A 19,777-nucleotide genomic window follows, 5' to 3' on the forward strand; every position below is an offset into this window, starting at 1 on the left:
GTGTGAGGCTGCTGACATTTTCCTCTCCTGTGGCCACCAGCACCCGGCCAAGGCTGCAGTGAGATGATGGGAAGCATCTGTTGTGCCCAGAGCACAGGAGCTATCGAGGGAATCCCACACAGTGCCACCGGCATATCCAACGCTGGGGACCGCAGCCGAGGATGTGCATCTCGCCCCTCATTTCTGTTAAGCAGTTGCTTGTGCTCCCTCAGCCCCAGCTGCTCTGCGCAGTTAATCCCCGTCCCCCCCCACCCCGATCAGGATTTTCAGGGTGGCACCATGTTATTAAAACGTGTGAAAAACTTCTCCCATGCAGAAGTAAATGTGTCAGGTTGGAAAGAGGGGCGAGCGGAGAACGGAGATGCGTGGAGAGGAGGGCCAGGCGCGCAGGGTCCCTCCCCAGCAGCAGCACTTCTGCCACTGCATTGGGCTGAACTGCGCAATATAGCTTACGGTTTAATTACAGGGGCTCCTGCTTGTTGGTGTCATTAATGAGGCATCTGGCTTAATTTAGCTGAATAAAAATGGCTTTAATAGTGGAAACACTTTTGGCTGCTGGGTAACGGAGGGAAGAGAAAACACGCTGTCTCCTCTTGCACTGAAGTCCACTTGTTCTGGGCTGCACGGATCCAGACCCCTCTCTTGTCCCACATTCACCCACCTCTTTCCACGTGCAGGAGGAGGATGGATGGAGGGAGAGAGCAAGAACTGGGACTTTGCTGTCGCTCAGAGATAATGCCCCACCTTTGAGGTGTGGATGGGGTTGCTGGTGGAGAAAGGCCGCTGGGGTTATGGTGTGATGAGCCACCTGCAAAGCAGGAGGCTAGGAGCAGGGCTGCTGTGGCAGGAGGCGAGTGGACTGGTGTTGAGCCTGAGTCACGAGTCAATTGGGTGTCTGCTGCCCTGGACCTGGTCCAGGTGAGCTTCATCCAACCCCTTTTCTCTACCCAACTCCTTTGAAACCTGCCCCAGAGGCAAAAAGGAGCCTGGCGCCTGTTTCTAAAGACTGTTTCCATGGAAAATAGCATCTTGTGAGTGATGGAGAAAATGTCCCGTGGCAAAGAAGCAGTTGGAATGTGCTCCAGGAGCTCTGATGGCAGGTCTGTCCTGAGAGAGACAGGCTCCTGTTTGCTGCTGAGAAATATGCAGGGAAGGCGTTTTTCTTCCCTCCCCCTGTGTTTCCTCGATGCGTGATGTGCCGTATTTTATTACAGGTGGAGCTGATGCACAGGCTGTTATAAAGGTTGTCTGGCACGCTCCGCTAGAGGACTGCTTCCACTTTCCTATAACTCTGCCAAATTTTAATTGCTCAGGCTGAAGTTTTCTGTGTTGGATGTCTGCTCCTGGCTGATTTTTTTTTTATTATTATTTATTATTTCTTTCTAGTTTCAAATAAAAACCTGCTCAGATGTTTGAGGCGGTGGAAGGGGGTGGGGGGGAAATGGGCTGTTTTGCTTAAGCTAAAAAGTAGCCGCGATGCTCCTGTTATAGAGCACCCGTACCCCCCTTTAGTAGAGGGGAAGAAACTTTGTCAAAGGCCGGATTTTGCTTGGAAGACTTAATTTTGCTCTGGGATGTTTCCTTACGTGGGCAGAATGGTTCTTGATCCAGCTGGAGGGGACAAGTTTTGCAAAGGATGTTCGGGAGGGGACAGGGGAGGTGAGGAGCAGCAGGTCTTGTTGGGACATTGGAGTTGGATGGGAGGATGTAAAGGCAGGGAAGATCATAGGAAATTTGGGCATGGAGAAGGAAATTGGGGCTGAGAAGTATTTGTGAGTGGCTGGAGAACGATGGGTCGTGTGATTCAGCCTGCTAAGAAGTGTCTGGGTGCGGGAAAGGCAAATGGATTGGGAAGGAGAGACTGGGCGCTGCCCGGCGACTTGGTATTCAGGTCGCTGCAAACGGTGGGGATCTGGAGGTGACAATGGACTTTCAGCCTTGGAAACGGTGTTGGGAAGGCAGAATGGGCAGCTGGAGGTGGGACAGGGCTAGTCCTGGCTGGGGAGGGCCTTGATTTTCCCCAATCCTCCCCATTGATTGTCTACAAAATGCTGGGAAATTTGGCGTGCGCAGCCAAGGCTCGAGCACGGGGGGAACCTGGCGAGGGCTGACCAGGAGTTACAAAGTGCCAGAGCTTGGTTCACCCGCGGAGCTGTAATTTTATCTCCGCGTGTGCATTACTGCAGTAGCGTCTCTAATTACACAATCACATGCTATCTTCCCCAGGAAACCTGCCCCATCCGGCACGCAGGATGGATCTATTCTGAGGAGAAATCAGTGCTGTGCAGTGAGGTTTCTCCATAGGAGCTCTCTATGTCTTGCGGCAGAAGTCAGCAGATGTACCCTTTGCACATGGAAACCCAATCCTGGCATCTCTGACCTTTGGAGTTTTTGTGACCGAAATGGTGTATTTTTAATGTGTGTTTATGTGTGCAGCCCCTTTCTGTCTCTGTGCTGAGATCAAGGACCTTTGCAAGGGCCCATTGCAAGGACATTTCTGATGTTTTAAAGTGTCCGAGGTGCCTGTTTCCAACATCAAACATGTTCCTCCCCGTGTGTGTCCCGGTTGATCTGAAATGGAGCCGTTGGTGCATGTCCCCCTGACCAGCCCTGCGGAACCTGATGGTCAGGTCGGATCAAACACCAGCTTTGCCCTTTGAGAGCGGAGTCTCCTGCCAGATGCATGCGAGTGAAGACCCATCTCCTCTTTGCCTTATATTCGCTGTGGTTTGTTGTCGGGGGGAGGGAGGAGGTGGTAGGAGTTGATTTTCTGGGAGTGCAGGAGATGAGAAGAGGAGCACATCTGCCTGGCAAAGCTCCTTGCATTAGTGAGGATGTTTCCTTTCCCCATCTCTCTGTGTCCTAAATTGTAATAACACGATCATGCTATTTTTGATTCCCTTATTTGCGTGGAAAGCCTGTTGTTTTTTCTCTTCTCTTTCAGAATCCAATTTTCTCTTGACATTTCTGCCTAATGTAGCAAAACATGACCTTTGAGAAAGGACATTCCAGCAAGATTCACTCCCTCCTCTGCATCTCTGCCTCTCTCCCACATCTTGCTGTCTCTCATGCATCCCCCTTTACGCTTCCTTCTTTTCCCTGGTTGGGGGAGGGAATTTACTGTCTCGCTTTTCAGTAGCAGCGAGCTGCTTCTTCCCCTCCTACTTTTCATCTGTCTTTGCAAAGTTTCCAGGTGCTCAGTGCTCCGGGGTGGATTAAAAAAAAAAAAAAAAAAAAAAAAAAAAAAAAAAGGAGTTTTGCAATATTCCCCCCCCCGACACACACACCTCCCTCCCCGGCTTAGCTTCACCTGCTATTTTTGCTGCTTTTCTAAACTTTATCGGAGGCTGGAAGCAGTTTGTCTGCAGCCGTAGGAATGGTGGGATCTTAGTCATGTGAAATGAGGTACCTGTGGTTTGCCATGGTTTCCGCAGCGGGATAGTCTGATACGAAGCAAAGCCAGAATTTAATGATGCGGCGCTGTGCCGTTGGAGGTGTTTGGGCTTATTCTTCTGCCAGGCTCACGGAGAGCCTTTGGGATGCTGTGTGAGCTGCAGTGGCTTCCCCGCTCTTAGTTGCAGGGTTTTGGGCTTCGCAGCATCGCTTGGTGGCAGGTGGGACAGGACCAGAGTTGCTTTTCCCTCTTCGGTCCCTGGGACGTGCCCTTTCTGCGTTGGCCCAGCACATGCCTGCCCTTGCTGCAACCCGCTGTAAGGTGACAAATGAACCTCTCCTCCCGAAGCCTCGTGGATCACACCTGCACCGGCAAGAGCCATTCTGGGATTTGCTGTCTTAGTTTTAGCTCGTTTCTGCAAATCAGGCAGGGATCATGGGTTGAGCTGGGCATGGCTGGGCTGCCCGTTGTCACCTCTGTGCCACCTTGTCCCCAACCTCCTCTCTGGCCAGCTGAGGGCCTAATGAACCTCTAAGCGGTTCATGCCTCTGGCCCTTCATCGCCCTTTCCAGCGAGCAGGGTCATGGCAGGAGGGTGCCTGCAGGCTCGCGCCGAGCTGCCCTGTCTGCCCACAGCCTGCCCCGGCGGCTCGCAACGGGCAGGGAGCTGGTGGGGACGGGGCTGGATTCAGCAAAAGATGCCAGGCAGCACCTCCTTTGTTTTCTGGAGGCCAACATAGATGTGGGAGGATTTGGGTTTCGGCCAGAGCTTGTGACCACGCATCCCTCTGCTCACCCCGTGGGCTGGTCCCTCAGTTGGTGGCGCTTAGGCTGGATGGATGTCCCCAGGAAGGCTGCCCGCGGCAGAAAGCATTTCACTACCATCTTCTCACACCGTTAGAAACGCAGGACTTTTCCCTTTCCGCTTACTCCGCCTCAGACATGTTTTTTCCTCTTGTTTTAATACTTCAGGGCCAGGTTGGATGGGGCTTGGAGCAGCCTGGTCTAGTGGGAGGTGTCCCTGCCCAGGGCAGGGGGTTGGAACTGGCTGATCTTTAAGGTCCTTTCCAACTCTAACCATTCTATGATTCTACTTTGGTGGCTTTTACACTCTTTTATCCTCTCTAGCTTTCAGCTGAAGAGGTAACGTCTGCTGGGTTGCAAAGCTCTCCCAGGTAGATGAGGTTTTATGTTTTTGCAAGTTTGGGCAGATGGAGAAGAGGGATGGGGAGCTGTTGGCTGCTGTAGCGATGGTACCCCTGGGTGCAAACAACACACAGCCATACAGGGACACTTTGAGCGCACAGCTACTGCGGATCATATGGTAACACCTTGGGTAATCATCGTGCTGTCATTTGAACCTAGCCGTTACTATTTTTAACATGTCGTTTGTACTTAAATTTTTTTGTTCAAGGTATGAAATTAGACTTGTTCTTTCTGCTTATGGTTGGTGAAGCTCCAGATTCATGGGCAAGAACTCGATATATCTTGCTCTGTGTGTTTTTTTTACTGAACGTGGCAGCAGGATAGAAACCATTTTCCCCTTGGAAAAAAAATAAGTAAAATGAGAAACTTCCATTTGGGTTTGTCCTCATTAAAATCTCTCATTATAAAATCTAAACTTGGGTACTAAACTGCTTGACAGCCTCCCCGTAGAGGAGGACGATGAGCTCTGCGGAGGCGGTAGGGCCACGTGCAGGAAGAATTATTTACCGTGACTACTTTTTTTTTCTTTTTTTTTTTTCTTTTCTTTTCTTTTCTTCTTGTTAATTTTCAGAGACCTCTCTGGGAACCGGCTCACCACTCTGTCATGGCAACTCTTCCAGACCCTGCGACTCTTTGAACTGTAAGTCCCACCCTGGAGGTATCTCCTGGGAGAAGAGGGGAGGCTGAGTGGAGGAATGATTTCCAAATAGAGCTATTTTGAAGCCTGTGAATAATTACCTAAAACTCCAGTGGGCAGCACCATCCTTGGGAGGGTTTCCTGGGCACGGGAGCACCAGAGCAGAACTGCCTCTCTTTTAACTTCGCAGCAGCTGGCTAATTAATGTCGGGATGATGAACAAGTCATGCTTGGGGTAGTAAATGGTTGACTAAGTCTGGGAACACATTAGAAATACTTACTAGGCCAGATTTTGAGTGAATCTGCTCAAATGCTTGATGCTCATCTGTTGCAGGGTAGGGCTAACTGTATTTCTTTAGCTCATGGACGTGCTTTATAAGACACCCCCGCTTTTTAGGCAAATGACTCCCTTGGTCTCCAGCAATCGAGGCACCTCCCAGCTCTGGTGTGGGATATGAGATAGTGTCTCTCCTGGGGCACTGGTGGCCTTCAGCCTGCTGAATTATTGATAGAGCATTCAGCGCTGTGCTTGAAGAATAAGTGGACACGAAATCAATGGAGTGTTGCCCCGATGACCTGTTTTGTTGAATTTTAGAAATAGTTGTTTGGTGGGTATAAAAAAATATATATATGTAGGATTTGTCCCAGAGGATCCTGGGAAGCTCCATTCATCCTCACTGATGATCAATAGAGCTGTAAGCTGGAAGTGACTTATGAAAGAATAAAGACAGTCTTTCAAGTGGGAGTAAGTGTGTTATCACCGGTGTTACTGCAGTGTATTTTATTTCTGTCAAATTGTTAAATGAAAAATACTAATAGTGATATTAGAAAATAGAGAAACGCCCTTCTGATGGGGAATCTGGCTTGCAGAGTTAAAATGCTGAATTTGGAATTTGTCTCCTCGCTGATTACAGCTCTAAATATTTTTCAAGCCTGGCTCAGGTTTCAAGTTTAATAGCATGAGTCATTTGTATTCTTAGACCTTTACTTATTGTCATTGCACCGTCTGGCAAAACTCAGATTGATGGTTGTTACCCAAGAGAGACCCAAGAGTCGAGGAGAAAATGGGGCTGCAGTGCTGAGCTAGAGGCACTGGCAGGGCCTGGGGTAACGGCGAGCCTGCAGATTAATGGGGATAATTCCAATGGGGATTGTTTTTATAGAGCTTTGTTTCATTTGGTCATATTTTGGTTCTTCAGGCAGGTCCCAGGGTCTGCCAGTCCAAAGGCTCAAAAGACCAATACCGGGCACAAAGGGAATTGAGGTGCTGCTGTTTGGGCAGCAAAGTGTACTTATCCCCACCCGATGAAGAACACATCTGTGTTGTCGGGCTATGGTGACCCTGACAGGGAAGCTGGTGGGCTTGGGGTGGCTTTGGTCAGTGTCAGCAGAGTCACTTGGGGCCAGCGCTCTGCAGCCTGGTGAATGGGAAGGATCGGAATTACTTGGCTGCAGTTGGAGCTGTGCTTAGAGTGGTTTTCTAGGAGATGATAAGCCCTGACTGGTGAAAGAAATAATGCAGATAGAAATGTGGGAGATCATGAGGCTGGTTGGTGGGAAAAGGTGATGGGGTGGGAATGTAGCATTGATGTGATGTGTGGTGTCCATGGTGTCCTGCGGGGAGGCTTGGCACCACGTGCCACATGGAGCCTTGGACAGACCTCTCCTGCCACTGCCCTGTGAAAGGAGTTTTGGCAAACCACCCCCTGGCACCAGTTCCAGTGGTCAATTTAGACCCACAAGTGTGAATGCCCACAGGGTCTGGCTTGCTGTTGGCTGGGCTGGAGCAAGAGGCTGGTTCAAGTCTGTTTTTTTTTTTTCTGAGGAGTTGCTTTGTCACTGGTGCTTCCTGACAAATTTCTCCTCATCACTAAGGACCCTCCATCCATGTGAGCACAGGTAGGATGGTCAGTACCAAGATAACATGGCGATGCTGTTCCCCAAAATGTGAGGGATATTTTAGGGAGAGGGATATTTTAGGTGATACCCACTGGGATGCTGGTGTTAATGTGGCAGGGGGATGTGCCTGAAGTATCCTTCTGGGGCCATGAAACTGTCCTGCTGAGCTTTGGATTTGTTTGAGAGAAGACAGCGTGCAAGTGTAGCCTGAGCTCTGAATAAATCATTCATATAAAGATGCTGGGAATTAAGGTAAAGACATATGTTATCTACTGTGGGGTGATCATGACCGTGAGTGCTAGAAGGATGGCACCCGTTGATGAGGAAAAGCAAATCTCAAGGCGGGGAGAAATTAGTAATGGATGTGCAGAAGTGGGAAATATTGTATTTTTTTTTTTAGAAATGCAGAGGATGGGTGCGTAGAAGACAGTTTTTTGGCACACTGAGTTCCAAGGAGGCTTCCAGAATCTGGGAGGGAGACAGAATACATGGCCCACATAAAGTGAGCGTGAAGCACTGGTGAAAGCTAGAAAGGGAGTTGCAGACTGACATCAGCCAAGGACTTGAAGCTGAGCCAAAATTCTCTGGAAAGGAAGAAGGCGGTGAGCAGCAGAGACCGATGCAGAGGCAGCAAGCCTGAGGAAGGCAGGCTGAGCAGCAGCACTTGTGCATGGCTGTGGAGAGGCCAGAAGACCCCAGGGACACATAGACGCTGGCAAGAGTCTGCTCTTCTTGAGAGAGACAGGTCTATGGGGAGGGTTGATGGGACAAGTGGGTGCAGGTCTGCAGTGGTTCACCAGAGGCATCCTATTGAGTCCCAGTGCCCCAGTGCTAGCAGGCAATCATGGATCTGGAGGGAGGATAGTCATCGAAGACAAAACTGTGACGTGCAGCGAGGCAGCTCAGAGCAGCGGAGCATGTGGGAAGGGAAGCGATGAGAGCTGTTGGGAGGAGAGGAACTACAACTGATGTGACATGGAGATTGCCAGGGAACATGAGACCTGACAAAGCCACTCACAGGGAACATGGAGGAGGAAAGAGCAGAAGACTAATGGGAAGATCATGCCACGCTATGAAAGCAGGCAGGTGGATGGGAACTTGGCGCTTGAAACGGCTGCCTGGCTGCATTCAAGGTATCTCAAGCTCAGGAAGGTGGTGTTGCTTTAAAGCAGAGTTTCTTGTCAAACAGGGTTGAGCTTTTCCCCTGCTGACTCACAGAAGAAAGGATGGCAAAAATGAGGCACACTTCCAAAGAATATTATCTCTTTTTCCCCCTGGCCAGAAGCGAGGCTTGGAATGGTTTCCAGTAACTCCAGCCCTAATTCCCACAGCGCAGGCTGACCTTGACCGACAGGGCTTGAGCTAATGTGTGCACAGCTCTCCTAAGTCTGAAGCGGAGCGCGCACAGGGAATCATCTGACACATGCAACAGCTCATAAACATTGGACTTAGAGCCTTTCTTATCCAGAAGTCACAGCTGGTTTCCTCTGTCATGTCCTTGGCTTCCTTTGTCATGTCCTCAGAGAGCTTAGGGCTGACATTTCAAGAAATTCCTTCCCGGAAAAGACTTAAGACTCTGGATCCAATTACATCTTTGGTTGTATAAAACCTTGTAGTCCTGAACATCTTGCCGCTCTGCCCGGCCCATCAGCATTTCTAAGACCAGCAGTCCCTGCCGGCTTACCCTGCAGTAGATTTCTGCAAAGCTACAGCAAGAGGCTTTGGCGGGGATGGGGCACAGCAGCATCTCAGTTAATGTTATGAGTCCAACTTAACATCTGCGGCTCTAGCTTAAAAACTTATTGCCGCCAACAGTCGCACTAATAGAGTTGTAGCTAGACGGTGGGTACTTGCCTGCTCTCTGCATTAGCTAATCCAGCCGTCAGACGCCACGCGTCGCTCCCTGTCTGAGTTCTTCCCTTTCTATCCCATCCTTTTCTGGCAGGGGTTTGGAAATTACAGCTCTGGCTGGACCGCCAAGAGAAGCCCTGGTTCTGGGAAATAAATAGAAATGAAAAACAAAAATAGGTTTTGTTCTCTCTCTGCTGGGCGCTCTTTGGTTCTCAGGCTTAGGTCTGAGTCCCGAGGTAGGAGAGTGCTTTAATTGCAAGTGTACAAAGCCTCGGCAGCAGTTTTATGTGAATCAAAACAGACAGGAGAAGTGAGGCAAGGATCTCCGCTGCCCTCTGAGAGGCTTTAGCTGCAGACAGCTTTGTTTTAGCTGATGAGTGGGGAGGCGTGGGACAGGGCACGTGTCTCATCTAGCTGCCTAGCCTGAAAAAAACCTGCTCTGTGGGTATGCGAAGTCTTGGCTGCCCAGTACATCCTGGGATGCTGATGGCATCCCTTTCCTGCCCTGGTCCATCCTTGTGTAGGCTGGCCGGGCAGTTTGGGGAGGTGATGGGTATGGCTTTCTGTGGGGAGCAAAGCTGGGCTCAGCCAGGCACTTGCAGCATCGCTGTATCTGGAGAGTTGAGTTAGTGCCTGGATGGCTCTGGGCTTTCGGCTCTGTCATCGTCCCCTCAAATGAGAGCGCAGGGAATGATTATCCCAGTTTTCCCTCTGTCCCAAACATGAGTGCCCACTGTGTGAGGGGATGTGCCCGGAGTATGCCCTGCTGCAAGCTGGTGCTTTGCCCGGGGGCTTGTGGATGGCTCTGGATCATGGGTGGGTTTGGTGCTTTTTTCAGGCAGAGGGAGCCCAGCTCGCTTGTGGCTGTGATACTTGCTGTTTCTCACGGGTGTTTTCAGTTTTAATGAGGCCTTCAGAAGGTGTGGGAGTGTGCACAGCTCCTGAGCGCCTGTAACCAAGCGATGCTTTGGCAACATTTCCAGGCTAAGGTTACGTGCAAAAAAATGCCCTTTGGGATTACTTGTCCTCTCTGGGAGTAAGCTGTGCTGGATACATCTCGTGAGGAGGAGCCCCTTGCCTTAATTTTCGCTGTGGTTTCACCCATTAAACACAGGACAGCAATGAAGACCTCTTGGCTGTCATCACCATGCCTTTCAGCACCAGTTTTCTTCCTTCCCTCTGTGACGGGAGATGTCCCGCAGCGCATGGCGATGCCTTCTGGCGTGACAGTAGGTTTTGGCCAAAGGGCACTTTGTGGTCCCTGAGATGCTTCTCCTACTTGAAGAAAACGGAAGCAGAGGGTCGTAGGTAGTGGGGACGTTACAGAAGTCATGGGAGGAAGGGTTGGAAGGAGCTGCAGCTCCTAATGATCCCTGCAAGCCATGAGGCTGGGGCACTGATAGGGTCTGAGGAGAGTTGGAGGTTCAGGTTTTTGGGGAGGTGCAAGACAGTATGAGCGTGGAAATCTGTGCTTTTCTCTGGAGAACTGGCTGGCATGGCAGGACAGGCACCAAGTGAGGAGGGAGGGCACTTCCCGAGTGTCAGGAGTGCTTTTGCAGTGCATATTCTGGAAAATGGGTGCACGCATCCCTGCCCCTTCTACCTGCGGTGTCATGCCAGCTGCCGGTGGCACTCGGCACATCCAGATGGTGATGGGAGTTAATTTGTGCAAAAGCCCCCGTGGGGGTCTCGATTAGAGCAAGTTACGTCACTGATGTTGGGGCAGGACGTGGGTAAGTTCTGCCCTGAAGCCCGCTGCTCCTGTATTATTCATGGGCCTTCATGAATTAGCAATGGGCTGGGAAGGCGGCTGTCTATTACTTACAGAGCTGCCCTTAAGTGCTAGGACAGCGGCTCTCCCCGGCAGCCTCATTTTGTGAGGATATTTGCAACGGAGCAGAATTTCTCCCCGTTGCCTCTGAGCTGCCGCAGCTCCCTGCTGGGTCCCAGGGTACAACTCCAGTTACCTGATCTGCCGTTAGCTGAGCCCATGGCTCTTACCCACGTGCCATCCCGTGTCCTGCTGGTAGCAGTGACCTTGGGAGAATCCCGAGGAGAAGGTGGATTTGTGGCTGTGCTGAATAGGATGTCAAGCCTGTGCGAGGCACTGGCAGAACCTGTCGTAGCGTGCAGGGGATGCCTCCTCATTTGAATCCCACCAAATCCCCGTGCTAATCTGCTCTGGTCTGTTATCTTTGGTGTTTTGGCCTTTGAGTTGCTTGTCTGAGCCTTGTACCTGTCTTGCAAAGGTTTAGGTGCTTTTGACGGGAAAGGAATGAACTAATGAAAAGCCACAGAGTGAAGTTTAACTCAGTGTTTGTTCTACAAAAAGGTCAGATGGCATCTTCTTCTTTAGGAAGATTCAAAGTGGCATCATTAGTGGTTCAGGTTTAACACCCCTGGGTGCTACCAGGAGATCGCTGCTTCTCCTCCTCCTTTCGCAGCACTGTATTGACGGAACAGCAGCTGCACGTTTGGAAAGTGCTTCCAAATCCTCAAATCCTGTTACATGGTGGAATTAATTTTGTAAAAGCAAGCATGAATTTTGCAGTAACACATGGAACAGACCAGAAAAACACCTCCCCCCTGTATGATGGGGAATCCAGATATAGCGTGAAGCAAGTTTGACCTTTGGAAATGCCCTTCTGCTTTGGGGTGACCGAGCTCACTTTTTGCAGTACTGGCTCTTCTGCCCCTTTATTTCTTTTACTTCACAGTTATGTGGGGAGAAGTTTTGTTTGTTCAGGCCATGTCTCCTGTTTTGCTCAAGTTATCATTGCAGCCAATGTTGATAACTCAGTCTGTCCTGGCTGAGCACTGGGCTCCCCTCCCTGCTGGGACCTGCCCTCCTCACATCTCCACAGAGAGCTGCAGGGCTTTAAAAATGTAAATGAAATGGTTAATAGGTTGGAAAATCAATTCTAACAAACATTCCTGGTATATAAACTATGTGTAAGTGTGTCTTAAATGGACTATGTTAAAGGCAGTGCCTCTTTCCATTTCTCCCGGCTAGGTCAGCAAGGTCTCGGTGCAGTGCTGTTTGATTTGATTAAAATGCACGATAGCCTGCACATTAGCTCATGTCCTGGGTCACCAGGAGGCTGTGTTCGTACAAGGTACTAAGAAGAAGAGCTGCCAGCTTCACTGAACACTTGTGGGGGCTGGAGGTGTGCTTTGCCCGGCAGGGTCTTGGACCTCCACTGAAGTGGGATTTGAAGACATGCATCAATACTTTAGGGCAGTGGGGAGCTGCGGGCTCCTTTGCTGAGGGATGAGTGTTTTGGGTGTCTGGATGGCTGTGGGAACGAGCTGCAGATGTGCAGATCTTGCAGTGAAAGACGTTGTGCGTATCTATCCGCATGTTGCCCTGGGAGATGTAAAACCTTGTGTACGTGCGTGAAGGAGACTGTGTGCATGCACGGATGTGTAACCTTGGTCTCTCTGGGGGTGGAAGAGACACGTGAACGATATGTGCCAGAAGACACAGGCAAATAACATGGAGAAGATTCTCTCTTAGCTCTAAAGGGCCCCTTGCACTCATATGGTGACTGTCCTCCTCGAGGAGCCCAGAGCCAGGCAATGGCCCTGGTTGTCCTTCCCCACCCCACCGTCCTTTCTCACGCTCTCTCTGCCCGCAGGAGACTAGAGAGGAACCTTTTTAACTGCAGCTGTGACATCCGCTGGATCCAGCTCTGGCAGGAGAAGGGTGAGGCGAACCTGCAGTACCAGGAGCTCTACTGCATGAACATGGACGCAGCCATCATCCCTTTGCAGGAGATGAACATCACCCAGTGTGGTAAGGACTCCAGGGGCTGGGCATGAGGGAGGCCAGGAGGGTCCTGGGAGGGACCCCTGCCCTATCCGGCACCTCTGGTTCAACCGTTTGCTTGTAGAACTTGGTGCTGCTGAATCCCATCCCATGGTCAAGAGCAAGACGATTGAAGCTGATTGGGGGTAGTTTGTAGATTGAAAATAGAGTATCTGGGTAAATGTGGGGCTGCTGTTTCTGTACGTGTGAAGGTGTCGGGTGGTTTGGGGCATTTCCTTCACTGTAATGCTGTTGCTTGACAAAGGGTCTGTGATGAGTCTATGTGAGCTCTTGAAAAGGGACATGTTTCACGTTGCTCTTCCTCTGGCTACCAAATCCTAGAAACAGTATATTGTTACAAGTCACTACCACCGTATCTTTCATAATTACTCTTAGGAAATACACGTCTCTATTCATTTTCTTTTGTTTTATTTTTTCAGTTGAAAGCCCATATCTGTAGGGAAGAGCCAGAAGTGACTCTATATCTCTCTCTGTTTCCTGCTGAAATTTAAAAGAGTCCAATGGCCCCAGGAGCAACATGATGCGTGTTCAACAGTTATCCTTTTTTCCTTCACTTTGTTCACGCATCAGCTGCCTGTTCGGTGTCAGTTTTTGCTCTGCTATTGCCGTTACTGGAAAGCATCCCTTGCAGAGTAAGGGGAAGGATGCGTACCTCCAACAGAACAATTAACTGTCTATACACAAGCAGCTGTCAAACTCACGGGCTGAAAAAAGGAGGAAACCCAGAGGTTTTCTTTTTCTGATGATCGTCCTCTGTTCTAGGAATTTGGGTTTGTTTCTTGTAGAGGTAGTATACAAATGACATGCACATTTGGATTTGCATGATTTTTTTATTTTATTTTTTTTTCCCAAGTTCATGACGTTCCTTTATTAAGCTCTGGAAATCGGCCAAAGTGTGTCTGCATGTGGATGAACTAAAAAGATTTGAGAGACCTGTGTAATTTTCTTCCCCAATTGGATGAATAATCTGCAAGGATTAGAGGGGGGGGCGGAAATCCTTAGGGATCAGGGACGGGAGGAGAAGGTGACTCCATCAGTGGCGGTATTAGACTTGATGGGTGCTAATTTGGGAACACAAATGTGCTGGTGTGCAGGGTGAGCACCTCCCTCTGACGTTGCAGTCTCCTAGAAGGGAAAGGATCTGCCACACTGATCTGCTTTCTTCCAGAGGACAGCCTGTCTGTTCAAGCATTAAAGACCACAGAATCACAGAATGGTTCAGGTTGGAAGGGACCATAAAGATCATCTAGTTCCAACCCCCCTGCCTTGAGCAGGGACACCTCCCACTAGACCAGGCTGCTCAAAGCCCCATCCAGCCTGGCCTTGAACACCTCCAGGTATAGGGTAGGCATCCCGGATGTCTCAAGGGATGTTGTAACAACACCCCATTTGTCTTTGTCCTTTAGTGCTGAGGGCTAGTGTGGCCACATTTGACAGTAGCTCAACCTGGTGAAACCATACATGTGTTTCTCGTCTCCCTCTCCGGTGATTCCTGATGCCCCAGCAGGGCCACCTATGCAACTTTCCCAGGCCTTAACTGCTGCCTCCATTCTTCTGGCATCCCCCCAAAACAGTGCAATGTTTCTTCCCTCCTGGTGACACTCCCTGATGGTAATGAAAGGATGTGTATCCCCGTCCTTGGCTTTGGGTCAGCGTGATGGATGCTGCTGCCCTACAGTGGGAGGTGACCACGGATCATTTCCCCCCTGCCCTGCCTACCCAATTTGCCTCTATGATGAGCCGAGAAAGCCTTCCTCTTGCAAGAAGGCTGTTTGCCCTTCTTCTTGCAACCAGCACTTTCTTGTTTCATGTTGCAAGGATATTTGGCGCCTGTGGCAGCAAATAAAGAAGTGGTGTAAATCAGGGCCACCATAAATCAGTGAGTCTCTCTGCCACCACTGAGGAAGAGCAAGGGCACCTTTTATTAGGAGAGCTGCAGTTAATATGAGGACATATTCTTGGTCATCGTCTCTTGATTGTTATAAATTAGAGGGACGCTCTCCTTGCCGGGAGTGCTGGGCGATCTGTGCCTTGTCCCTGGATGTAGGAACGCTTTGGATCCTCTCCTGGCACACGCAGCTTTCCCATCTCAGATGACTGCCCTTGAGAGCGGCTTCTGTGGCAGTAGAAGAGATGGGGAAGGGTTTTTTTTGAAGGCAAGGGCAGCCAGAACAGGACACCAACTTCTGGATTTGAATGTGATGGTAGGGTCTGTTCAGCTGGCAGATCTCCAGTGTCCATACTTTCCCCCATATCCATGCTCCATCCTTCCCTCAGCAGGGCAACGCCATGCTGTTGCCTCCTGCTACTTATCCCAGGGTGCTGGAGGTGGGTTTTTGGGAAATAGCTTGGCAGGATCTGGGTCCACATGTGTGCACCCTGTAGTCAGCTGTAGCAAACGCTGTTCTGTGCCTGAGCGCCTTGGTGTCTGGCTCTCCTAGACCTCCCTGAGATCAGCGTGAGCCATGTGAACCTGACGGTGCGGGAAGGAGAGAACGCTGTCATCACCTGCAACGGCTCAGGCTCGCCACTGCCTGATGTTGACTGGACGGTGGCCGATCTCCACTCCATCAACACACACCAGGTAGGAGCTGCGGGACCTCAGCGCTGCCCATGCATGACGTGGCAAGGGCAAAGTAGCTTCCATGGGTTCCCCTGGTCTGTGCGTGCAGGGCAGAGCGTTGGGTAAGATGGTGGAGACTGCTGTGAGAAATGTGAAAGGGCTACATCCAAAGGAAAAAAGGAAGCCACGCTGTAACCACATGAGAACCTTGGAACTACCTGAAAGCAGCAAAACCTTCCCTCTGTATGGCTGGAAAGTAAAGATGAGATAGCTTCATATTTCAGTGCTCTCTAATTGAATTAACTCATGTCTCTAATGAAACGACCTGTTTATAGAGGTGTCTGCAATAGCTGTAGCTGAATTAGGCAGCTAAGCGACCTTTTCTAGAGGCAAGCCATGTTTATCAGTGCTGCAATGCTATGGCTCTCCCCCTCCTAGTAGTTTGTCTTATAGGATGCGGTGTACTTAATCAGATGAGGAAACACCTCACCCAGATCCTAGTTGTCCTTGGATTTTGGGGACCTTCTTACATCTTATAAGGAAATTGGGATCCCCATCTTCTGTGGGCAGGAGTGGGGAGGAGAGAAGCCACCAGACGCTGATTTCTGTCTGTCTTTCTGCGCTTTTTAGACCAACCTCAACTGGACCAATGTTCATGCCATCAATTTGACCTTGGTGAATGTCACCAGTGAGGACAACGGGTTCCTGCTTACCTGCATTGCCGAGAACGTGGTGGGGATGAGCAATGCCAGTGTGCTGCTCACCGTCTACTGTAAGTAGCAGTGGAGAGACCTTGGCCGTATAGAGTCTGGAGGGCTGCCCTGGGAACCGTGTGAAGGCATGGCCACTTGCTACCTGTGACATACTGGTTTTGTGGATGAGAATTAGGAGCTGAGCACAGTGAGGAGGAGGTGAATCCTCGCACAGCTCTCTTAAGTGTCAGTATTTTTGCTTTTCTGCTGCTTCCTTTAATACAGAAATGGGCACGCGAGCAGGGGAGGAGCAGCACTGCCACCCTGGTGGTGGACACCTCTCCACCCATCTCTTGGAAGACCCAGCAGAATAAGGAAAAGCCGTAGAGGGGCTAAAACTCTGTTTACAAACACGGAGTTGCTCGCCCTGATGCTATGTGAGAGGTTAAATGTCATGCTTGCTAAAGCCAGCGTAAATCTTGCCTCTGAATTCAGGGATGCTAGTGCTTCCTCCCAGATCTGTTCCTACAAAGTTAAACTGCAAATGCCATGTAAACATGCACATGTCAAATTTCAACTGTTCACTTTTAGCTGTGAGTAGCTAAACTTTCTTTGTGCTTCCTAATATAATTTAACACAAACCTGACCTTAAGAGGAAGTTTACACAGCTTTGTGCTCTCAAGCAGCTGAGATTTACTATATGTTGCTGCGTCTGTAATATTTGCCTTTACTCTGTAGTTTGAAAATCCATCCCCCACCCGCGACCCTGCCAGGCAGAGCACAGACTCGTGCGGGATTCTGTCTAGTCTCGATGAACCCACGTGTGTCGCATGTCCAGTGCTGTGCAGGAGTCACTGTAAAGACAAGGGGTCACAAGGGATTGGAAAGAGGAGAGCAGCTGCTGTACTACTTTCATCTTCCTCCCAATAAGTACTATTGATGGATGGAAGAATGGAGGTAACTAAAGTACAGATCAGCTCAGAGGTGGTTGGTCAGCAGGCGGGGGTTTTTTTGCACTGCGTTTTTAGCATCTTTTCCTCCACACCTTAAACAGCACCACGCCAATGCCTGTTTTCACCCGTGTAATCCTCTAAGCTGCTGACAGTTCCTGCTACCCCTGCTCTTGTTGCCCAGACCCATCGCCGAGGCTGTAATTTCACACCGAAGAGATCTGGGTTTGTGCATGTAGGTGGCTGCCTGTTTTGAATCCTTCCTTGCCAGGAAGATGTGAAGAAGCCACATGCAGATCTAGGCTTGCAAGTGAAACAAGGTGGCTGGGGCACGGCTGTGTGGTTCAGGGTAGCTGGGTGCTGGTGGGAGAATTTTGCTCAGCTCTGAGCAGCTCTGTACCTTCCTTCTCTTCTACCACCTTCACTGCCTGAAAAATTCACTGTCTTTTTTTCCAAAAGCTTGGTCAAAAGTTGGTTTGTTCCTTGTGGATGCCCCATGGATTGTCTTTGCAGCTGGATGGTACCAGGAAAAAGGGAGTTTTAGGGAAGACCTACATCTTTTTGTGTCCTTTGCATTTGCACAAAACTCTGTTCTTCTAGTTCAGACCTTGCCAGCCTCGAGGTTTGGGACCTTACACGTAGGCGTTGTAAATGGGGTTTCAGAAGCGATGGCAGAGCAACATTTGAATTCTTGGGGTGTCCCGAGGGGGAAGGCAATGCATATGCAATAAATTTCAGGTGGAGCCTCTGCTTTTCCTTTTCCCTCTCCCACTCTACTCCCTTTAATTAAAACACCCCTGGCGGGTGTTCGGCGGGTAAGAACTCCTTTGGGACATCCAGGCAGTCAAAACCCCCAAGGACAGCCAGTCGCTGAGGGATGTTTGCTTCCTCAGCTATGCAATCCAAAATTGCTCAGTGCGACTGGAGATCCCCCAAGGGATGCCTTGCACACGTGTAATGTAACAGTGCTATGTCTCGGTGTCCTCCTTAACGGGGACAGGCGGCGTCCCTGTGACCCCTTGAGGGAAGGAGAGCAGCAGTATGTGTGTAGACAGGGCAACTTCAAGCTTAATTGTTTCTGGGTTGGTGAAAGGACCATCCCTGTTGTTAGTTTGTACCCCTTGTTCACAAGGCCAAGAGAACTGTCTATGGTTCAGATCCACCTTCTGGGGAGTGTGGAATCATTCTTGTTACTTAGCGCTGCTTCTTTGCAGACATCCATGGTAAGAGTAGAAGGAACAAGGGATTTTGGAGGTTGTGTTTTCAATAATCCTAATTTCCATGGTGCACAGAGACATGATGTGGGTGGAGGTGTGCTGTGAGCCTGCCATGTTTCTCTCTGCTAGATCCCCCTCGCATCCTAACCCTGGAGGAGCCGGTGCTACACCTGGAGCACTGCATTGCATTTGCAGTGCATGGGAACCCAGCTCCCACCCTTCACTGGCTGCACAACGGCCAGGTTCTCCAGGAGACAGAGATCATCCACATGGAGTTTTACCAACAAGGGGAAGTGTCTGAGGGTTGCCTGCTCTTCAACAAACCCACTCACTACAACAATGGCAACTACACAATTGTGGCCACCAACCAGCTGGGCTCAGCCAACCAAACCATCAAAGGACATTTCCTTGAAAAACCTTTTCCAGGTAGGATATTCAGTTTATCTCATTAGGGTTGCTGGCAATCCAAAGGTCTTACTCGGGTCCCACTAGTCATCCTTGCACCTAGGCAAGGCCTTGACAACCCAAGTTGGTTTTTGTCTGAGCAGCGGGTTGGAAGAGGTGACTTCCGGAGGTGTCTTCTGACCAGAATGATTATCCTACTCAAGTGTGCTTTGGTGTCACAACCACTCTCTAATGCAGAGAGAGAGTAACTGGTTTAGATATTTTTGTTGTGTAATATATTCTGCAGTGCTTTTTGTTGGTGGGTTGGTTTGTTTTCCTGTGGTTTTTTTTTTTTTGTGTGTGTGGTTGTTTTTTTTTTTTTTTAATATCTTTAGGGATTTCAGTGGGAATAGGATGCAAGTTTGGTCAATTATTTTGGAACTCCCGCGGGGTGCCCCAAAGAAGCCAGTTTTTTGAAAGTATTCTTCAATGTGATTGCTAGGTATAAACTAAAGAAAGGAAAGCCCTTTAAGAGGCTGCAGCTCTTCCTTTTTTTTTTTTTCTTCTAGCTTGCATTTGTGAAATGATTATAGCTGTATGCAACAATGTCAGGATTGTTTTCTTTCTAAATATGACATGTGCAATTCCGGGATGACAGGTCTACAAAAGATGCGATGGCTCAATTAGTCACTTTGCATCAGTTTCCTGGGATTTCTTAACTGATTGTTTGGAATTCCCCGTTGTACTCCCTAGTGATTCAGGGCTTAACTGCAAAAAAAAAAAAAAAAAAAAAAAGCATTTGAGGACATGAAGATGCGGCTCTGGGCAGTGCAATAGAGACTTTTGTGGTGTCTTGTCTGCTCTGTAGGAGCATGGAGGGTCTTGGTCTGCTCTCCGCATTGTGATACCACGCTGGCCATCATAGAGTTAAGATCTGTGCGTGCTGCTGCCTTCAGGAATGATGCCATGAGAAAGTGTCGGCTCTAAATTGGCCCCTGCAGCCCAAGAAAATCCAGCAAAATAGGGCGTTTGCTAAATATAGAAAAATACCATGGCACTCTCATTTATTATTTATATCACACCATATATGTACACAGAGTTTTCCTGCAGGTCAAATATCGTAAATGCAACCCCAGATCTCTGCCTTGAAGATCTG

The 19,777-nt window shown here is 49.5% G+C and overlaps 1 protein-coding gene across 3 annotated transcripts in view; it reads left to right on the forward strand.

The window, feature by feature from the left end:
* NTRK3 (neurotrophic receptor tyrosine kinase 3) overlaps window positions 1-19,777 on the forward strand; it is a 218,835-nt gene that overhangs the window by 51,037 nt on the left and 148,021 nt on the right. For all 3 annotated transcript variants that reach the window (XM_063346504.1, XM_063346505.1, XM_063346506.1), the window contains exons 4-8: window positions 5,171-5,239; window positions 12,625-12,782; window positions 15,257-15,399; window positions 16,009-16,150; window positions 18,367-18,663. In XM_063346504.1, the coding sequence (XP_063202574.1) occupies window positions 5,171-5,239; window positions 12,625-12,782; window positions 15,257-15,399; window positions 16,009-16,150; window positions 18,367-18,663 (809 nt within the window). The remainder of the gene's footprint in view (window positions 1-5,170; window positions 5,240-12,624; window positions 12,783-15,256; window positions 15,400-16,008; window positions 16,151-18,366; window positions 18,664-19,777) is intronic.

The sequence above is a fragment of the Chroicocephalus ridibundus genome, chromosome 9 (assembly GCF_963924245.1).
Source record: "Chroicocephalus ridibundus chromosome 9, bChrRid1.1, whole genome shotgun sequence".
Classification (NCBI taxonomy): Eukaryota; Metazoa; Chordata; class Aves; order Charadriiformes; family Laridae; genus Chroicocephalus; species Chroicocephalus ridibundus.